Raw genomic sequence first — 20,823 nt, forward strand, 5'->3', positions numbered from 1 at the left:
CCTAAATTAAATTCTTAATTGTTATTAAGGTTGAGCATTGGGCCTGCCACGGCTGAACTCTAATCGCATTGCAGATTTAATGATGTCAAGTGCTTTCCTTTCAGGCAGACAGCTCTCAATTTGAATGCTCACTGCCTCATAACAAATACACTCAGACATGATGATACTATTATCAAACTTTCAGCCGCTTCAGCAGTTACCATCTTAAAATAACACAAAATCTACCAAAGAAAAATCACTCACATAAAACTTGACTGTCTTCCTTTAACCCCCGTTCTAAATAGTGGTAATATCCTCTTGTTGCCTAGGTAACTATTATGGAACACCCAAGCCGCCCAGCCAGCCCCCTAGTGGGAAAGTGATTACTGGCGATGCTCTGCAAGACAGCCTTCCTGGTTCTCAGCAGTCAACCCCACGCCGCACCAAATCCTACAATGAGATGCAAAATGCTGGAATAGTGCCTACAGAAACTGAGGATGATGATGAGGTTCCTGAAATGAACAATAGCTTCACAGGTCAGCAGCCGTCGAGTGGTTCTTCGGTCATATTTGTTTGTGTTTTGCTTGTATGGCACATGGGAGAACAGATGAGTGGTACTTCTTTGTTGCTTTCTCTTTCCTTCGCCATTACGAAACGAGAAAGGGGACAATAGCGCCATCTGGCTGTAGCAGAGGGTTTTGTTTGTTATGGTGCAAAGCATCAAGATGGACTCTTCCTGTTTTTATTTACAGATCAGTGAGATTTTCACTCCAGTGTTTATCAGAAATTGGGTTGGATTCCTTTTTAGGTTCCTCTAAGATGTTCTTTTCATCTAGTGTAAATATCAGTTTTGTGTGATCCAGTCACGTGAACAGGTGTAAATGGGGTCTGAACCATTTTGGAGTAGGTTAAAATTGTGCATTTGTATTGTACGTGCAATAGCAAAACGCTTTGTCTTTTTGAAACATTGTTTAGTTAAATTATTGGCAAAATTATGCTTGAAACATCAAATTTTGTTTATATACACAGTAGTTACAGAAAAATTGCTTTATAAATGTCTTTGTTCTGTTGACGCCAAAAGAAGATATTTTGAAGATTGTAGGAAAGCACTTTGAATGAATGAGGCATTTATATAGCTTTTCTGTACACCCAAAGCGCTTTACAATCATATGGGGAGGTCTCTCCTCAACCACCACCAGTGTGCAGCATCCACCTGGATGATGCGACGGCAGTCACAGTACATCGGCGCCAGTGCGCTCACCACATACCAGCTATAGGTGGAGAGGAGAGCGAGAGATAGAACCAATTCAGAGAGTGGGGATTATTAGGAGGCCATGATTGACAAGGAGGGGATCTGGCCAGGACACCGGGGTTACACCCCTACAGGGAGTCAGGACCTCGGGTTAATGTGTCATCCAAAGGACGGTGCTTTTTACAGTGTAGTGTCCCCATCACTATCCTGGGGCATTAGGACCCATACAGACCACAGGGTGAGCACCCCCTGCTGGTCTCACTAACACCTCTTCCAGCAGCAACCTAGCTTTCCCAGGAGGTCTCCCATCCAGGTACTGACCAGGCTCAGCCCTGCTTAGCTTCAGTGGGCAACCAGTCTCGGGCTACAGGGTGATATGGCTGCTGGCTGTACCATTGTAATTTTTTCTACTGTGGTAGTCAACGGGGTCCAAGAACTGTTTGGTTACAAGCATTCTTCCAAATATCTTTCTCTGTGTTCATCAGAACAAAGACATTTATACAGATTTGGAACATCTCGAGGGTGAGTAAATGATGACAGAATGTTTAGTTTTGGGTGAACTGTCCCTTTAATACAAGGTGTAAAGCGAGTCTGCCTGGTTGATCAAGATCAGTGATGTGGGAAAAAAACTATAAATTGAAAATTTGGCTGGGCTAATGCGTGAGTCATCCGTCTTAAAAAGCGTGAGTGAACTCGCACAAGCTGAGCAAATGTAGTTTTTAGTAATTATACTCCGATATTTTATTTCACACGCATGGATGTCTATCTCCTTAAAGGGATAGTTCACCCAAAAATCAATCGTTCACCCTCATGTGCTTCAAAACCCGTATAGCACTCTTTCTTCTGTGGAACACAAAATAAGATATTTTGAGAAATGCCTCAGTGGTTTTGTGTCCATACAATGGAAGTCAATGGGGTCCATTGTTGTTTGGTTACCAACATTCTTCAGAATATCCCCTTTTGTGTTCTACAGAAGAAAGAAAGTCATACAGGTTTGTAATGACATGGGAGTAAGTAATGATGAAAGAATGTTCATTTTGGGTGAACTGTCCCTTTAAATAACATTCTGTAAATTATAAAAGTTAATTGGATGGCACCTGATGAAAACCAAGCAATAAGCTGTGCTCTTCACACAAGGTTACGCCTTTTCATTTGGCAACGTTGTTTCATTTGAAACAACTAATTCGGGCCGTGCTATGTAGTTCAGAGTCAATTTGTTTAGATTCCTCGCGCCTCAAAGTAGGTTAAGTGTTTAACTGTTTACACTCCTATTGATTTGAGGGGATGTTGGTGATTTTTATGTTGGGGGTGTAGGTGGGAAAGTGTCAGGTGTTGGTATGCGTATTCGTATGTAATAGAGTGTGAATGGTGTCTGATCACTCATGAGTTTACAGGAAGTACTATCTCCCACCCCCACACACAAACTTCCTACAGTCTCCAGAGGTAAGGTACAGTAGCAAGCCTGGTGCCACGCCACAAACCATTTGTAGCAGCACACATACACATGTCTGTTCATCTGTTAATGGGATGTTACTGCGTGAGTGCCAGAACACTACCTCAAATCAGAGTTGTCATGTTTGTGTGCTCATTTTGCATGTGTTTTCAGGAGACTCGAGTGAACAGGACGATCATCCCTCCGTGCGGCCATACACCCCCAACCACGTTCAACCCTACGTGCTCAACAGCACCTTGGCGTCAACCACGGAGAGCTCTCAGAATACACACGCACTCCCCAGCCACCCCACGGACGAGGACCCTCTGGGACCCTTGCCCGGTAACTGGGAGATGGCCTACACAGAGAACGGAGAGGTCTACTTTATAGAGTAAGAAACAGCTACTAGCTTTATTCTGCCTTTATTCTGACAGATATGCATCGATATGTTAAGAACAATGTATAGATAGTTGTTTTTGTGCAATGATGATAAACCACATTAAGCTGTAAATACATTTATAATGTATATTTTAAATGAATAACTGTTATAAGATGCTTAACAATCAGATTTTTCCCTTAAAGTGTTTGAATCTTTCGTTTAATCTTGTTTTAAAGATTTAATATATGAATATTGTTTTGTTTTCAAATCCAACCATCTAATTCTTAGAAATGTTAAACTTGCTGGCCAGTAACTTAATTCTGTTTATTGTCAATACCAATTTTTACTTTCATCTGGAGCTTAGCAGGTGACCCTGCATGGCGTAGTATGTGAAACGTGAAGCTAGCGCAGTATACTTATAAGATTGGTTGCCATTGGCAACAGTAGACCGTACGGTACACACAGTATGCTGGTAACTTTATAAAAATATTTAACTGTAGAATGCTTCATTTGTAATAAATGTAGATATTTGTATTGACATCGAGTGGACTATTAATACATTTAACTTTAGATATTTGCAGGTTTGTAGATAACAAGACAGGACGTATCAAACGTTGTGATATCTTTAGTATACGTTTTCCTGCCTGCTTGTCTCAAAAAAAGAGAACACAGGATGTTGTTTTGCCGGCGTCTTTGTGGAACAATGCTTGACTATTTGTGCTATGGATGTATTCTTAGCCACAACACAAAGACGACATCCTGGTTAGACCCCCGATGCTTGGACAAACCCCAGAAACCCCTGGAGGAGTGTGAAGATGATGGTATGGACACTTGGTTGTGTTTTTGACGTTTGAACATTTTTTATGTTTGAATGTCTCTTTTTGATTATACACATTCATAACTGCATATGCGCTTCTTGTGGCTTTTTGTGTTGTTGTGTTATGTGCATATTTGTCATAAATCCAAAAAATGATGAATCAAGTCTGTGTTGCAAATACAGATGAAGCCATTTCTAGATGCGTACATTGACAGTTTAGGTTTTTGTGTAAATCAGGCTCATTCACTATAGCAGTCCATCCATGAAAAACTTAAAGTGGTAGCCTGTAGATGGCGCCCTTGAGCTATCCGAACTATATCAGCCAGTCTCACTTTGTGGCAGAATGATGGAGGCAGCTGCCGTAATACTATAAGAAGGTTCAAGATTGTATTGAATCTCCTCTTACAAACAAGTAATTCCCTTGGGCTTCAGCTCTGCTTCCGGTTGCCCTCCGCCCGATACGTGATGCCGATTCCCTGTGCAAAGAGCAACCTAAAATGATTTCAATATATATTTATAATTATGCTAAATATGTTGACAAAATCCAGTTCATTTTGCTCTATAAACCATAAACGTATGGATTAAATTTCAATTTGTAAATGCCACTGATTTGACCGTTTACAAGATGCTGTTTTATTTGATGTCATAGATTTAAGACTACAGCTTGCTTTGAGCTGTAATTTTGCTTTTTTATCAACTAACCCTCTGCCTCTCTGCCACCCTTCCCTTCTGTCTCTCGCCCCACTTTGCGCACACCTGCTCCCCTTTTACTTCCGCTCAAGAAGAAGGGGTACATACAGAAGAACTGGACAATGAGCTAGGTAGGCCACAATTCCACAGGGAAACACGCACAGACACACAACCTGCACGGGTGGAAACGACCCTCCTGTGCTGATTTTAAGTCTGGAACATGAAAACACATCACATTGATTCCAAATCAGTGCAAAAGGGCTCGTCTACCCATAATGCACCTGCCATACTGTCATATTTCAATAAGGCTGTCAGCTGCTGTTTCGTTTAGATTCGTTGTGGAATGACCATGTCACAGATTTCATTAATTTTGTTGTCATTTGCACAGCATGATAATATTCATTTGCACTGATATAAAATATTCATTGTTTCTATTTCTACCACCGAAGCGTTCACAGATTACTCTGGGCTCTCGCAGCTGGGAGTGGTTCCGTTTTCATTACACTTGCAAATAGCTTCAGAAATCTAAAACTGTGTTGAGCTAACGGTGACGGACAAATCATGGAATCATTTGTTGCTTTAATCAGTGTTGTCATCATTAAAGCACGTTACATCGGTCTTGTTTCGGCATGCCGAACTCTCTCGCTGCTGTTCAATGTGCCTTTATAATTGAAGGGCTGATTCATCATTACTGACGGATAGGGTGATGTAGGAGGTGGCCTTGAGAAGCTGTGAATTTGTGATTGGTGAAGCGCGGTCAATAGCTATTGATTTAAGAAATCAGAGCCATTAAACAGATGCCGAGGAGAGAGGAGAGACCTGATCTTGTAGAGAGTGAGCAGAGGATGCAAACAGATTAATGGGCAATTTGTCAGTCGCGGTAATGATGTGGGGGCTGGGTCTTATGATTCTAAAATCTTGCTTTTCTTACCAGCCAACACTTTTGAATTAGATTCGCACACTTTTAAAAAATGGCACATGCCCTTGCAAAACCTTGTTTGGTGCTATGTGGCATATACAGCCGCAGAAAAAATTAAGAGACCATTTAAAAATTATTTTCAGTTTTTCTGAATGTACTATTCATAGGTATACGTTTAGGTAAAATTATCATTTTTTGTTTCATTCTGTTTATTAACAATATTTCTCCCAAAATACAAATACAAATATTGTTTCTATTCGCATTTACTTGCAGAAAATGAAAACTGGCGAAACGGGTGACAATAACAAGAAAAGATGCTCTGTAATTTTTCAGATCTCAAATACTGCAAAGAAAACAAGTAATATGTAATATCACACTAGTAATATTTGTACATGTGTTTAGGAAAAGTTATTTTTTATGTGATAACCTCAATTTTGATCTCTGTCTTATGTATCTTGTCATGCTGTCAGTCGTTCACATTGCCGCTGGATGACTTTGTCACTCCTGAGGTTTGATTTTGTTGAAATTCAACAGACACTGGACTGGACTGACCACAATACATCTAGAAATGCTGCTTAAATAAACCTTTGGAACGGTCTCTTAATTTTTTCTGTGGCTGTATTTGCTTATACAGTATGTGGTTGCTAGGCTGTTTTAAATAGTTGCGATGTGATGGTTTCCAAACCAAGGTCAAAAAGCTGACTGGTCCCTAGATATGGCTTGGGATCTTCCTCTGTGTAAGTCTATGGCATTGCTTTTGACCATTTTATCACCCGCAAGTCGCAATCGTTTGTCCTCTCGCTTAGAAAAGTAATAACACATCCTTTCTCACCGAGCCGCATAACCTGAGGTATTATAATTCATGTCCGCAGCACAAACAGTGGGGGACAAGTTATGCAAAACCGGTTTAAGAACAGAGTGCAGTATGAAGCTTAAGGAACTTTGTATTTTTACATAGCATTACAGAAATAGCTTTTTACACTTTTTAATCATAATTGTCATTGCTTCTTTATTACCAAACGCTTTGACGGGATTCATACTTTGCATCAGAGCTTATACCAACAGTATGAGTTACTCAAAGGCGTAAAAAGGTTTCACTAATTTATGCATATGAAAATTGCTTTAATTATTTTCCAGGAACGTGCCCTTTCACTTCTGATTCGGCTTTATCCGTTTTTAGGACGGAAGGTGAGCTTGTTGATTTTTCACATTTGCGTAAATCCTCCAGCTTAAGGTTATCACCCAACAGAAACGCATGTTGATTGACATTGCTAAACCTGAGAAAGATATACGAGACGAAAGAATTGCTTGCTAGTTGATTGTTATTCGTAAGCAATTAGTGTTGTCTGACATTTATATAATCATTAGATTAGTACAGCAGTCGGCCTTATTTGCTATTGCTGCTCGGGAGAGATAATGAGTTCTCGCTTTGCATAAAAATATTATAAATGTGCACGGCTTTCATTGGCCAATTAGAAACTGGCACAATATAGAGTGGTGTTCTCTATGGGAGCCGTAATGATGACTTTCCTGTGTGCTCTAGGCACTATGCTAATATAGACACCCTGTGTCCCAGGTGCTGAGACATTTCTGCCTAAACAGGTGTTTCCATGGCAAAGAAAGCAATATTTTCATATGCATGAAGGCATATTTCAATATTGAATGCAGTGTCGTTCCTTTCATGATTATTCTGTTATTCTAAGGAAGACGTTTGCTGTGCGTTTTCACCTTAACAGTGTTGTGATCAGGTCCATATCTCTGAATCTCTGAATATCTTGTTGTTTTGGAAGAGTTGTCACCTTTTCCTGAAAAATTTTGGAGCATTTCATATTCTTGTTGTTTGCCGGGTCAAAGGATATGAAAATGTCAGGTAACAGTACGTTTTCATGAAAACCTCACTGCAAGATACTAAGAATGGCACTGTCATTGTAATGTGTTTTACTACTTTGGGATATAGATCATCCAACACATGCAGGTTGCATTATTTAGTTATAATGTTCTCAATACGGTCATTATAGTTTTAATTGGTCGAAAAATCAAGACGTCAAATGACAGGATGCGATAAAAGACTTGTTAAATTAGTTACAACGATGTTAAAACCTCTTGTGTTTTTGCTCGTTTTCCAGAGCTGCCCACAGGCTGGGAGAAGATTGATGATCCAGTCTACGGAGTGTATTATGTTGAGTAAGTGACTCATCATCATTACCCATAATACTCTTTTATTTCCACATCATCTTCAGTCCCCTGACTTCCATATATGACATCATCCAAAAACATCAAACAGGCAGCCTCCACTCTTTTGATTGGGCCTGTTCGATTTCGGCTGTGCGCACCCTTTGTTGTTGTTACCATTTTCTAAAACTTGTCCCCCCCCTTTCGAGGGACCCTTGGGTTTGCTGTGCATAAACATGAATGCATTCATATGTTTTGAAGTTGTTTCAAAGCGATACCTCTGAGACAGGAAACATTCCAGTTTCTGTCTTTGGAGATGTTTCTGTATGTTTTGTGCGGTTTTTGGCTCATAAATTGCGCATGCCGGATGATTTTTGGCCTGGATCTCACCTGGATGATGAACATATGACTGCTGATGGTGCTTTTTTCTCCTGCATATGTGTTTATCAAGCATGCCCAGTCGTCTAAGCCCTGGATAGGATAGATTTGGCTTTTAAGCAATAAGATTAGAAGGAATAGCAGGCTTTTGAAATGCTTTACTTGGAATTTTAAGTAAGCGCAGAGGCTCTTGGCCATACAGTTTATAGCTTCTTTTATGGCCTTTTCTATGAATTAATTTACTTTATTTCTCCTCTTCTCACCTGCTCAACCTTTTTATTGTTTCTCCCTCTGGTTGTGTTATTGGATGTGTCCTCCGGTCAATGAGCATCATTCTCTATCTCTCTTTCTCGCTCTTCCAGCCATATTAACAGAAAGACCCAGTATGAGAACCCAATTCTAGAAGCTAAAAGGAAGAAGCAGCTGGAACAGTCTCAACCCACTGAAGGTGAGCAGTATATCCGAAGTTTGTTTCAGGCCATCCCATTTTCTTTTGTTACGTGTGTTTGATTATACGGCCCTGTCATATGCTGTTGTTGTTTTGGAATGAGGAATGTCATCTTACTTTATGATTAATCTTTTCATAGCTTATGATTTTTTTATTAAGTTCTGCTATCTCATGTCGTTGCAAGAAAACATCTTTAAAATATTTTTCTAAATCAGCATTTTAATGAAAAAAGTGTGTGTTTTGGGTATTTTGTCATTTTATTGGAGGTTTGTCTTTAGGTTATCATCAAATCTTCAAAGTTATATTCTCACACTGGTCCCATTTGAGTCCAAAAGTGGCCAATATTGAAGTCAACAAGAACGCATTCACAACCGATTTTTAATTAATTCTGAAACAAGATATTTATTGTGGAAAAAAATGTCTGGTGGGTCCATCAAGAATTGATTAGCTTGCAGTTAATATAGCGGACTACTCATCTTGAAACACTTGATGACATCATTCGAACAGCATGTTTTTACATTTTGAGACATATTTTCAAGTCTTGAATTCCATTAAATACGAGTTCATGTTGACTTTTAAAACTTAATTCTTTAAACAATCTAAAAAGTTGCAATGCAGTGTGCCCACCTTCGGACATGCTGTTGTATTTGTTTCCAGCCAGCTCAGCTGAATATCACTTTTTTTGATTACGTAATAACGTCCCCTCCCTCAAGTTTAGTGTTTGTCTCACTGATTGTGATACAAAATTTGCAATATGAAATCTGAGATCTGTTTTACACTAAGAGGTAGTTAAGACACCGTAGGGCGCGCTTATATTTTAATCACTATCGGCCGTCTTGGCTTCAAGGCTGCCTGTTGCACTACCTCAGCATTGAATAGGCAGGAAGCGCGAGTGACTTGAGAGACACAAAAAAAGGAAGTGCACCCTTCACTCTTTCAGAATGGATAGAGGAGCATTCATCAGGAGCGCCGCTAGCAAGCTATGCCGCTAACCACCAAGAGACTTACAGAGAGCCTGGCAACGCCCCTCCACACCCAACCCAACTGGGGGCTAAACGTATGTGCTGCCTCATTTTTTTTTGTTTGTAACACTAACATACACACCCGTGCATGGCGTGTTTCTCTGTGGACATTCACCCTTCACTCAGTCACTTCTTTTTTTTTTTCCTCAGCCCTCTGTGTGTGCTGTTCTTGTATTGGTTGAATGTCCAATGATTAGCTTTTAGCAAACACCGTCTATTAGAGGTAGATAATAAAATGCCTTGTCTCTCACACCATTTGCCGTTCCTGTCATGTGGGTGCTGTTTCGAATTCTGTGGTGCTTTTTAAAGTGTCACCATGTTATGTACGAAGTCAAGGACATGTACAATTAATGAAGAGAGATGGTGACGTTTCAAAAGATTATGTCTGTAATGCACTTGTGGGTAAATGTGTGATGTTCTGGCCAAGGCTTTTGCTCTGTATAGTGTAAATATGTTGAAAAAAAACGTCCTTGGATAACAAAAAACTCAGGATTGAAAATCTGTTTTAATAATGGAATGTCTGAAGCATAAATTGCCACATACGTTTTTAATTTCACTCGATTTATTATTAATATTTAGTATATTTTAAGATTTCATTTCCAAAAAGAGATAACTCCGTTTTCAATTTTTTTAAAGGATTTTAATGCACGACGTGGAGGCGAAGAACCACCCGACGAGAAGCGGTGCATCCTTTAATGCACGGCTAGCCGTGGATTATCCCGCTTATACCATGGTTATTTGCCAAGTTAAAGCTTTTATTGATGTTTACAGTGTCATTTTAGATCAAACAGGTAGAAATGACGGTTATTTTGTCAGTTAATTTTAAATGTAATCAAACTGACTGGAGCTACCCGTGCGTTAAAGGCTTTTAATGCACACCTTCCAGCCAATCAGAATCCAGTATTCAAACAGACCATGGTATAATTCAAAACAAACCAACTGCAGTTTGATTGATCGTAATTGGAATGCAAAAAGAAAACATGATTTTATCTCATTTTGGAAATAAACTTTTCATTTATTGATTATATTTCAAATTAAAATAAACAGAAACCATTACAAGTGGTCTCAGAGTTTTGAACCCTACTGTATACTGTTTCGTCCATGCATTTGCTTTTAGATATATTATACATTTACGGATCTCTCTCCCTCTGTTTCTCTCATGTTTTCCCTCTCATGTATATCTATCTTGATCATGATCAGTCATTTACATTAACTATTCAGTATGTCTCTCTCCTCAGGGTGTCTCTGCAGCGTCCTCTGATTCTTCTGTCCTGACATCATGATGAATAGATCATACTACATTTCTGTAGCCAATCACTTCCTTCTTCTTCACCCCTCTTACATTCTCTCCTCGCATTCGCTCTTCTGTCTCAGAATGATGCGTTATGGGTCCTAACTGCACTTTGGCTCTGATCTAGGATTGTTTACCAGCTGATTCATCTGCTAACTTTTACTTTGGGAAATTTGATGTACAACATAATATATAACAGTATTACATGAAATGTTCCTGCGCGGTCCACAATGTTAAAGGGATAGTTCACCCAAAAATGAAAATTCTGTCATCTATTACTCACCCTCGTGTACTTTCATACCTGTATGAATTACTTTGTTCTGATGAACAAAGAGAAAGATATTTGGAAAAATGTTCGTAATTTTCAGTTCTGGGACATCATTGACGACCATAGTAGAAAAAAATGTAATGGTAGTCAAAGGTGCCCCAGAACTGTTTGTTTTCCTAAATTCTTCATAATTGTGTTTAACAGAACAAAAAAAACAATATTTTTATTCCTACTATGGTCATGGATGATGTCGCAGAGCTGAAAATTGCTAACATTCTTCCAAATATCTTTCTCTGTGTTCATCAGAACAAAGAAATTTATACAGTTTTGGTACAACCTGAGGGTGAGTAAATGATGACAGAATTTTCATTTTTGGGTGAACTATCCCTTAAATACATTTTTGATATTATAATACTGACACTGAGAAAGTCTAGAAAACGTCAGTGTTTGCTTAACAAAGCCATTCGTCTTTATAGCCTTTATAATGAAATTTCAAGGTTATATAAGCCTTCTCTAGTTTCTGTCTATATTGCGTTTAGAGGTATAAAGAAAAAAGATAACAAGATAAGTCAAAACAGTCTGATGAGCTGAGCTTTGTTGAGCATCATTTTTGATAAATCTAGAAGAAAATACAATTTTAAACATGTTTGGCCCCAACCCAAGTAATCCCAAAATCCACTCAAGATTTGCTTCAAGGTACACAAAGGTGTCCATAATAATCTCATTATACAGGGGGTCATCTGATGCATCTTCACATAATCCCGTATCTCTCACATTCACAATGCATCTTTTGTTGCAGGAGGAAAGCCATTTTTCACGAGGGACCCTGCAGAACTGAAGGGGACATTCATTAACACTAAACTGAAGAAGAGCAGGCGTGGGTTCGGCTTTACAGTAGTAGGCGGAGACGAACCAGATGAGTTCCTGCAGATTAAGAGTCTGGTGCTCGATGGACCAGCTGCCCTGGACGGAAAAATGGAAACAGGTGAAAACATACACGTGTTTGTGCTGTAGTCTTATTCTTTTCTGCGTTCTTGGGTAGCGTTAACACGTTCATCCTTCTTTTCTTTTTTAAGGTGACGTTATCGTAAGTGTCAACGACACTTGCGTATTGGGTTACACACACGCCCAGGTTGTCAAAATCTTCCAGTCCATCCCTATCGGCTCAATGGTTGATCTTGAACTCTGCCGTGGCTACCCCTTGCCCTTTGACCCCGATGATCCTAATACCAGCCTGGTGACATCCGTTGCCATTTTGGACAAGGAGCCAATCATCGTCAACGGAAAAGAGAGCTACGACTCGCCATCCAGTCACGGTAGCGAATCAGCAGGTGGCGGCGGTAGTTTGAACGGTTCCAGCGATCCGCATCGCCCCCACAGCCCTTCAGCCGAAATGGCTTCCAACGGCTCTCACGGTTATCCCAGCGATGTTGTGACGTTGGCATCTTCGATCGCCACCCAGCCCGAGCTCATTACCGTTCACATGGAGAAGGGTGATAAAGGGTTTGGCTTCACAATAGCGGACAGCCCCTCTGGCGGAGGGCAGCGCGTGAAGCAGATAGTGGATTACCCGCGATGCAGAGGTCTTAGGGAAGGGGACATCATCATGGAGGTCAACAAGAGAAACGTGCAGAACCTGACGCACAATCAGGTGGTCGACCTGCTCAGCAAGTGCCCTAAAGGCAGCGAGGTGACCATGCTGGTGCAAAGAGGTGAGATTATGCGGAAGTTTTATTTTTTAATGTGTTAAATGAATATATTAGAGAGAAAAGAGAGAGGGAATAAAATTGCAAATAAGTCTTATTTCTGGTGCTGAAGTCGCCAGTTGTGATCTGACCATTGTTTATGTCATCTCTAAATGTGATGTAGAATAACGAATTGTGATTGGTCAGTCAAATGACCTCTTCTTATGTGGGTGGTTCTTAGCACGAAGAAGATGCAGTGCGTACCGGGCGCCAGTGTTTACAGGTTTTGATGCCAAAGAGTGTAAAATTAAATCCACTTCAAAAGATGTAAACAACGCTGGTCGAAAAGAACTTCCTGTTTCTGATTTTTAACACTACACAAACATTTGAACAAAAACAATCAACCATCAGAACATTTATAACCAAATCAAAATATTAAACGATTAAATGTATGTATATATGTAAGATAAAAAAAAACAGACGTGTTTCTTGACCAGTGTTTACATCTTGCGAAGTGGTCTATAGAAGAAAACATAAAAAACAAGAAAGGTATGGGAGAGATGCAGATAGTCAGTATGCCGGTTGAGTGTTCCTGAGTGAGAGAGCTCATGCATCAGGAGTGAAAGAGGAAGGGACAGTGTGAGGTGCACACAGACACAGCCTCGGGTGTCAGGTCAGTCCCGTTCATGGATATGGAGTCTGTGACTTCTGGTTTTCCCTCGAGGGCCGTCAATATCAGCTGTCCATAAGCCCCACCAGACATTTCCATACCGCTCACTGGATTGTGAGGAAGTTGTTATTAAAATCTCAAGGTTAGCTGCTGCCTCTTCAGTCAATGCCATGGAGAGAAAAGACAAGCGTGTGGTGAAGAAACACATCAAACGCAAACAACAGCGAAACGGACCGACAGGAAAAAGCGTGTTTTGGAGTATTTGAGTGTTCAAATCCCTCCCAATAAAAGTTTGAGTTTGAGAGGGAAGAATGTTGGGTTTTACTCACACAAATCCTAACGTCTTTCAAAACCAAATTCCTGTTTTCACAGAGCATTCAGTTAGCGGCTGGCACTCGGATTATTAATTTGATGAATTGAAAGCGCTCTTATCCGTCTAGTGAAAATGCTTTTAACACGGCCGGGAAATTGCTGCATGCCAACTGCAAGGCCACAGCCCATTGTATTAAAACTTCCCTATTTGTCATTTGCGACAGTTAGCAAAACAAAATATGGCACACTTACATCTACGGCTCATCAATAGTGACGACGCCTAGCTTCTTCAGCAACGCTCGCTGTCCTCCAGGGTTTGATGTCTTACTGAACTGACGTCATGTTGCTTTTTAGTGAAGCTGTTTGTACTGTAATTTATGCATAGACCGCAGGATGCTGGAGAAGAAAGCGCGTGGCCTGTCTACTGTATGCTAGTTCATTTTAAAGCACGTCATTTAATGCAGTGGTTGTATTTGCTTACCGCCGAGAACCCGATAGGGAACATTTGTGAAGATATTTGTTGAACAAATTGAACTGACATTTGGAAAGTCAGTGGATACGCTTTAAACACTCTTTTTTCCCCCTGATTTACTAAATCCAAATCTTAAAAGGAGCATATCGAATCCATTTTTCTTGATCTTGTGAAATAGGAGTCTTTGATGTACCGTGCATATATGTAGCACCTGTAGCTCCGCACATCCTTCTGAAATATCCCTGCAATGAGAAACCGTGGCAGATGTTCGGTCTGACTAGCAGTTTGAGCAGAACAGACTTTTTCGTGGATCTGCCACAACAAACACAGGTTTTGTGAATCTGTCGCTTTATAACACAGGCTTTGCAAGTAAGCTGTGAATTGAAGCATTGAAAAAGAGCGCTAACTATACTGTGCCTGACAACAAACCCGTGAGTAAACACTGTTATTTATTTCAGGGCTTCCCAAACCTTTCAGCCCACAACCCCCAAAATAAGAGTGCCAGTGACTCGAGACCCCCACTATCCTCGCAGGGGTCACGATCAAGGGGAAGGAAATTTGAAAGGCTGATAGCTTTTTATTTGTCTGGTTTAATTTTTAAATTAACTTATATATTTTTAAAAAAAACAGAAAAGATTTCTGTAAATCATCTTGCGACCCCGCCCTCGACCCCTACTTTGGGAACCCCTGATTTATTTTGTGCCTAAAAATGGGAGTTTACATAGACGTTTTAAACGCAGGCAAACTATTTGTTTATTTCTAAGGGTCTGAGAGAAGGTAAACTAAAATATAGCAATTTTGGTGGGAAGAACCTTACGAACGTTATAAGTGGGCCTCAAGGAAAAAAGAGCCATTTAATTGTCATTGCAGTAACCTGAGGTCAGTGGTAGATGATGATACACACCAGAGACATTCCCAAACGTCTGGAAAACGTGTCCGGGATGTATTCCCTGTGCTCGCATCCCACCTTTAATTGCCGGCCTTGATGTCAAGTGTCAAATCCCACCACGCCACACTCATACGCTCAACTGTTCCCTTTCATTGACTGGCCAACCAATTAGAGAGGAGCAAGGATGTAATGGTAGAGACATGATTTATGTTTTACACACGTTCACACTTTTCATTCCTTTACACAGGAAATACTAGGAAATACACTACAGCTGGTTTTCTGGTGTATATAGAACTATATTATGTAGATATCATACAGGATGACCCTTGAAGCACAATAATAGAGAATGTTGGTTCATATGTAATGCTTGACACAGATTTAGATGATCCGTTTCTTTGGCGCTCCCTTCTCATGAGGGTTTGGCTGCTGTCAATATTTCTGTAAATGGTTTGCAGGTCTAAATGTCATGCTTGCAAATGCACAGTATAAAGGGGATTTGTTATGCCCGGGGTAATCAGTTCGACACAATGCGTGTGCTCATAAGCCGAATACATGATAACCCAGATTCAACGGCACCGTGATGCATTCTGTCTCTCTGAGGTGTGTTTGTGTCTATGTGAGGTAACTAGCACTAAACAGCATATTTCTTTCAAGAAACTTCTTTACGCACATTTTACAACAATTCCCGGCCTCATTGGAATTCTGATTTTCTTAGAATCGGCCGCTGTGAGTTGGAAGATTTTGAGATGCTCCAACTACGCATTTGATGAAATGAAAAAGCAGATACTACTATCTGATGCTCTCGCTTTATGACTCATCAATCACCAATGACAGCGCATACGTCCGTCTGCCTCAAGCATCCAAATAAGTGTGTTAATTCACACCGAGAGGCTAAAAAGGAAAGCAAGTTGCAAATTCAATTGCTTTGGCAGCAAGACAGAAACAAGAACTCTACAGAATTCACACGTGAGTCTGTTCTCGTGTATTGAGCTGCGAGCATTGACTGCTCCATAACCAACAGGTGATGTGATGACATTTATCGACCGTCTTCTGTGTTTGAGTTTCTGTCCGTTTCGGCGGTCAAAGAAAATCACAGAAGCTTTGTCAACAACATTGCCATTGGGACCATGCGTCTTATGTTTCATTTATGGCAAGACAAACAGAGGAGGATAATGATTTAAAGGTATATGTTTTGAAAGTGTACTTGGCGTAGGGATAGTTTGCCTGATAGTAAAAATTCTGTCATTTATTCATCCTCATGTTTTTTGAAACCACATGACCTTTTGAGGGACGTGAGGGTGATTAAATGATGACATTTTTTCATTTTAAGATGAATTAATTTTGCTTGTCCAAAAAAGCAAATGAATGGCTTTACAAGCAAACACTGTAAAGAAGACCACAACAAATCATCTTATCGACTGCCCAGCAAAGAACCCACCAATCACATGATCTCACACCTTGTTTCCATGACGATGCTCTGCTGCACTTTGCAGTGGGGTTTCCTGTTAAAATGATAAATCGGAGCGGTCTGTCTTGCACGCAACACATTCTAGAACAAATGCCAGCAGGCAGGGAGGACAGACAGACAGATGTTTTTATCTCAGTCTGCATCTTAATCTTTCATTATGTACTACACTTGAATGATTTTTGATTGGCATGTTTGTGGAGCTCTACTGAATACACACAAGCGAAAGACAAAAATAGACATCAACGTGCTCTCTCTGTGTGTATGTGTAACCACAGGGCCGTTTTAACATCACCTCATGGCCTGTCACATTCAATTGCGGCCCATGTCAGCTGGAGACGTACATGCAATAATAAACATGCACACATGATTGTATTGAAAGATTGCGGTTTGTGGACAGGTCAACCGTGATATTAAAAACATAATTATCGATATTGTGATGGTGTGATTCAAAAAAAGAGAAATAAACAAAATAAAAATGAATTCCACCAATAATATATATATATATATATTTAAACAATTAATTAGATATTGCAATAATTTCATTATAGTGAATTTGTTTGATCATGAAAATCATGTAGTGAAAATCTGATATTATGAAATCCCTAATACCAATATCTTGTGATATTGGTGTGCTGCCCAACTAGCCTTAACTTTTGATAAAATAATCGACTTCATTTTATTGTCAGTAAATTAAATTAACTAAAATAACCAGCAGTTATTGCAATAATTCCTGGCTTACATTTCCCTGCTTATTACAGGGCTACTTATGAAATGAATAAATAAATAAATAAATGCTCATGAAATATTGATTCATAATTTTATATGCTGAAATCACTTTGCGATGTGAGAAGAAAGTGTTTTGCAAAAAACGTGACGCGTAAAATAGACATGTAGGAAATCTGCTGTCCACAACATTCAATTATAGAATTTAACCTCAAAAATACAAAGCGCATCTGGCACTACAAAAATATTTTTTATCACCGGGGCTTCAGAAGTGATGAATTCTTCCTAGTAAATGGAAAAGAAGGTTCCACATCCAGGCACTCACATAGGTGTTTGTATTTAAAAAGCCTTTATTTTTAGCGCTACATATTAAAAAACACCAACATGTATCAACCTTAGCAGGCCTGTATGAATCTTTTCTTTTTATTTACTAGGAATAATCCATTATTATTGAATACTTGAAAAATATTTGAATGCCACAACTGACCAATCACAATGAAGTACTACAGAGAGCTGCATATCAATACAAAGTCTTGACAATAAATATTCACATTATATAACATCATATTTGCAAAAGTGAGCTGAATTATTTAAAAACATTTTTCAGTGCAAACCTGAAATGTCATTGAAGTCGGTCAGCAGTTGCTTCCTCGCCATTTAGCTCAAGACTCTAAATAAATAATGAATCTTTTAACCTCAAATGATGTCAGTCCTGCTCAAAGGAAGCAGGGGCGGAAATTGCAGCGATCTCCTTTAGAGTCTTGAAGCAACCTCAAAGAGCACAACTTGAAATAGTTTCCAGAATTTAAGCAGCTCGATCGCTATAAGAGTCATCCACTTTTAATGCATTGGTCATTTTGTTTGCTTTTCATTCAGCTGGCAGCGCTGCTTTATGGGATTCAGATAAAGCCATTATGCGCCCAGTAAAGTAAAATGGATTGATTGATTACAGGGTATTAGGCGGCATCTCTCCTCTGTAAGCAATGACCTCCAGACACTCTCTGGGTTAGAAAATCAGAGGCGCACAGATCCACTCTTACTCTCACCCAAAATAAAATAGTCTTGTTGCTGTGCAACTGTGTGCGTTTTTATTTAGAGCAGGGTAAACATTACGAAAATGACAGATGCGAAATCGTAAATTCATAAAAAGGAGCAAAACATTTAATTCAGTTGAAAGGTTGCTTTTTTATGTTTTCAGCGTCCTGCGTAAAATCTATATTACTCATGTAGAATGTTATATATAACCAGAGTTTCTTGTTTCATATGGCTCTTCTGAGAAGCAGCTTACGTAAGTAATGTAGGCACAAACTGGGAACAGATAAATATAATCTACTGGTTACAGGGTGGTCAGTCCTCTTGCCTCTGGTCAGCGGCGTGGGCGAGGAACACAGCAAATTTACCCTCCCTCCTCCGTCCAAACAAGCTATTGTGAGCAGGCTTTCAACGCACATAGTTAAAGAAAGATAAAAATGACCAGAGAGGGTGCGATGTTGCAGAAAGTTTTAACGTTTAAAAGCCTAAAGTGGAGATGGGAGGAGAGAGGATGGGAAAGATGTCGAGAGGAGGAGGCTGGGGATTGCAGAGGATGACAGCATTTGTTTTGACGATAGGGTTGGAGGCGGGGCTTTGGAATGACGGGCAGGTCAATTAGGAATAGAAACGGAGGGTGGAAGATTTAATGTCTTGAGAGTTTAGTCAAGTACAGAGTGGATGCGTATTGAAGTGAATTGCATGATAAAACGTAGCACGCCGCGCGCATGTGTGTTACCGTGGGCGCGCTCGCACGCAGATGACTTGATCTCAAGGGAACTGCTTCACAATAAACAGCCTATTTTTTTCAGGCCAGACCAGAATCGGAATCATTTTCACATTCTTAGATACAGGATCTTAGAATGCCGTGAAATGTATGCTTACACAAACACCTTTTAGAATTGAAATGATAATACCTTTTATATTCCAATTCGATTTCTCTGGCTACAGGATGTTGAATCAGAATTTAAGGAATTTATAGATTCTATTTTCAGTATGTTTTAATACAAAACATGAAAAACTTAATCCTAGAAACATTGGATAACTAATATTTGATGGTTGAAATTCTAAATATAGAATTCATATACAGTATGTTATTAGAATTAAGAAATTCATTTTTAGTTTATGGATAATGGTGAAAGAAATTCTGGAAAGAATTCTCATATTTTCTTTCAGCTCAACTGATGTAAAACACATCTGCTGATGTCGTTATTAATTGATTGTTTGGCATATGATTTTTGTTTTGTTTTGCCACTTTATTAAATTTCTTTGAACTGAAATGTAGTTTTTCGTTGACTTCATGTCATTCAAATTTTTACATCCTGTGTGGTCTGCACAATTCCATTCAAATTCTAATTCATAAGATTATATTTTTCCCAGACTTTACACACACCCAGCTGCTAAAAATAGACAGAATCTGCTCATTTTTCTAGCCTCAGAAAAAACATTCCATCTTCTTTGTTGTTTATCTGTTTCTTTCTTTTCTTTTTCACGTTAGACTGCACAACACGCAACTCTCCATACATATAAATGCATAATTGAAGCGTGGTCTGTCCGATGAAGCTATTCTGATGGAGGCATCCGAAACGGACGCTGACAGATCCACGCATGTAGGGGTGGGAGGGAAACTGAGTTTGGAGGAGGAATACGATAGCAAAGAGAGCGCAAGAGCGCTTGTGAAGGGAGAGAGAAACAGAGAAGACGGGAGAGCGAGGGTGATGCACATCGAAGCAAGGAGGGGGAGGGTGAACGAGAAAGCGAGAGAGAGAGAGAGAGAGAGAGAGAGAGAGAGAGAGAGAGAGAGAGAGAGAGAGAGAGGGAGAGGGAGAGGGAGAGGGAGAGGGAGAGGGAGAGGGAGAGAGGGAGAGGGAGAGGTGAAAAGAAGCTCAAAAGACAGGAGAAGCGAGGACTGGCTCTAGATGCAGGATTCTTCGGCAGCGACGTCGCGAGGGGCAGGGGCGTTGGAAGATGGTTTCAGTAAGAGGGGAACTGACCGTTGCCTATAATTTAATGTTCAGTATCTTGGACTCCTTCTCCATGGGTAATAGCTTTGCACCTGTCTGGGCACAAGCCTCCTCCTGTGTCTCATTTGTTTGTCTGTGTGTGTGTCGCTCTCTTTGTGTCGTCTTGTTTGTGCACAGCGTCCGGTGCGTTTAAGTCCTTGGGGAGCGCTTAGCGGAGGTTGCGGGGTACGGTCCGCGTATGCGGTTGCCCCACACTGCCCTCTTTATCATTTACTCGGTGACGGAGTGAAGGAACGAGGGAGGGATGGAGAGAGGGGGCTGCCGCTGCAGCACGCATCCTGAGTGGAGTCATTCAGTTGTCCTGGGATTGCATTTAGATTTGTGCCTGTGGGGAAGGTGAAATCTTGTGTTCACACTTTTAACGTTTCTCTTTCTTTTTCTCTCTGTAGGGGTGGCGCCTGCGAAGAAGAGCCCCAAACTGGTGAGTGCAGATGTTTCTTTTTACGTGCATCTTCACATCATTGGACTGGTTTGATTTTAGACGCTGTGACTGAGAATCTGTCA

General features: G+C 40.1%; 1 protein-coding gene across 8 annotated transcripts in view; it reads left to right on the forward strand.

The window, feature by feature from the left end:
• The window catches only part of magi1b (membrane associated guanylate kinase, WW and PDZ domain containing 1b), a 123,052-nt gene that overhangs the window by 81,108 nt on the left and 21,121 nt on the right, over window positions 1-20,823 (forward strand). For 6 of the 8 annotated variants that reach the window (XM_057362180.1, XM_057362181.1, XM_057362178.1 and 3 more), the window contains exons 4-13: window positions 309-515; window positions 2,838-3,054; window positions 3,781-3,863; window positions 4,645-4,680; window positions 7,595-7,652; window positions 8,381-8,466; window positions 9,407-9,523; window positions 11,847-12,032; window positions 12,124-12,759; window positions 20,709-20,740. In XM_057362180.1, the coding sequence (XP_057218163.1) occupies window positions 309-515; window positions 2,838-3,054; window positions 3,781-3,863; window positions 4,645-4,680; window positions 7,595-7,652; window positions 8,381-8,466; window positions 9,407-9,523; window positions 11,847-12,032; window positions 12,124-12,759; window positions 20,709-20,740 (1,658 nt within the window). The remainder of the gene's footprint in view (window positions 1-308; window positions 516-2,837; window positions 3,055-3,780; window positions 3,864-4,644; window positions 4,681-7,594; window positions 7,653-8,380; window positions 8,467-9,406; window positions 9,524-11,846; window positions 12,033-12,123; window positions 12,760-20,708; window positions 20,741-20,823) is intronic. The other 2 variants (XM_057362179.1, XM_057362177.1) reach the window with 2 other exon arrangements.

Source organism: Triplophysa rosa, linkage group LG20 (assembly GCF_024868665.1).
Source record: "Triplophysa rosa linkage group LG20, Trosa_1v2, whole genome shotgun sequence".
NCBI lineage: Eukaryota > Metazoa > Chordata > Actinopteri > Cypriniformes > Nemacheilidae > Triplophysa > Triplophysa rosa.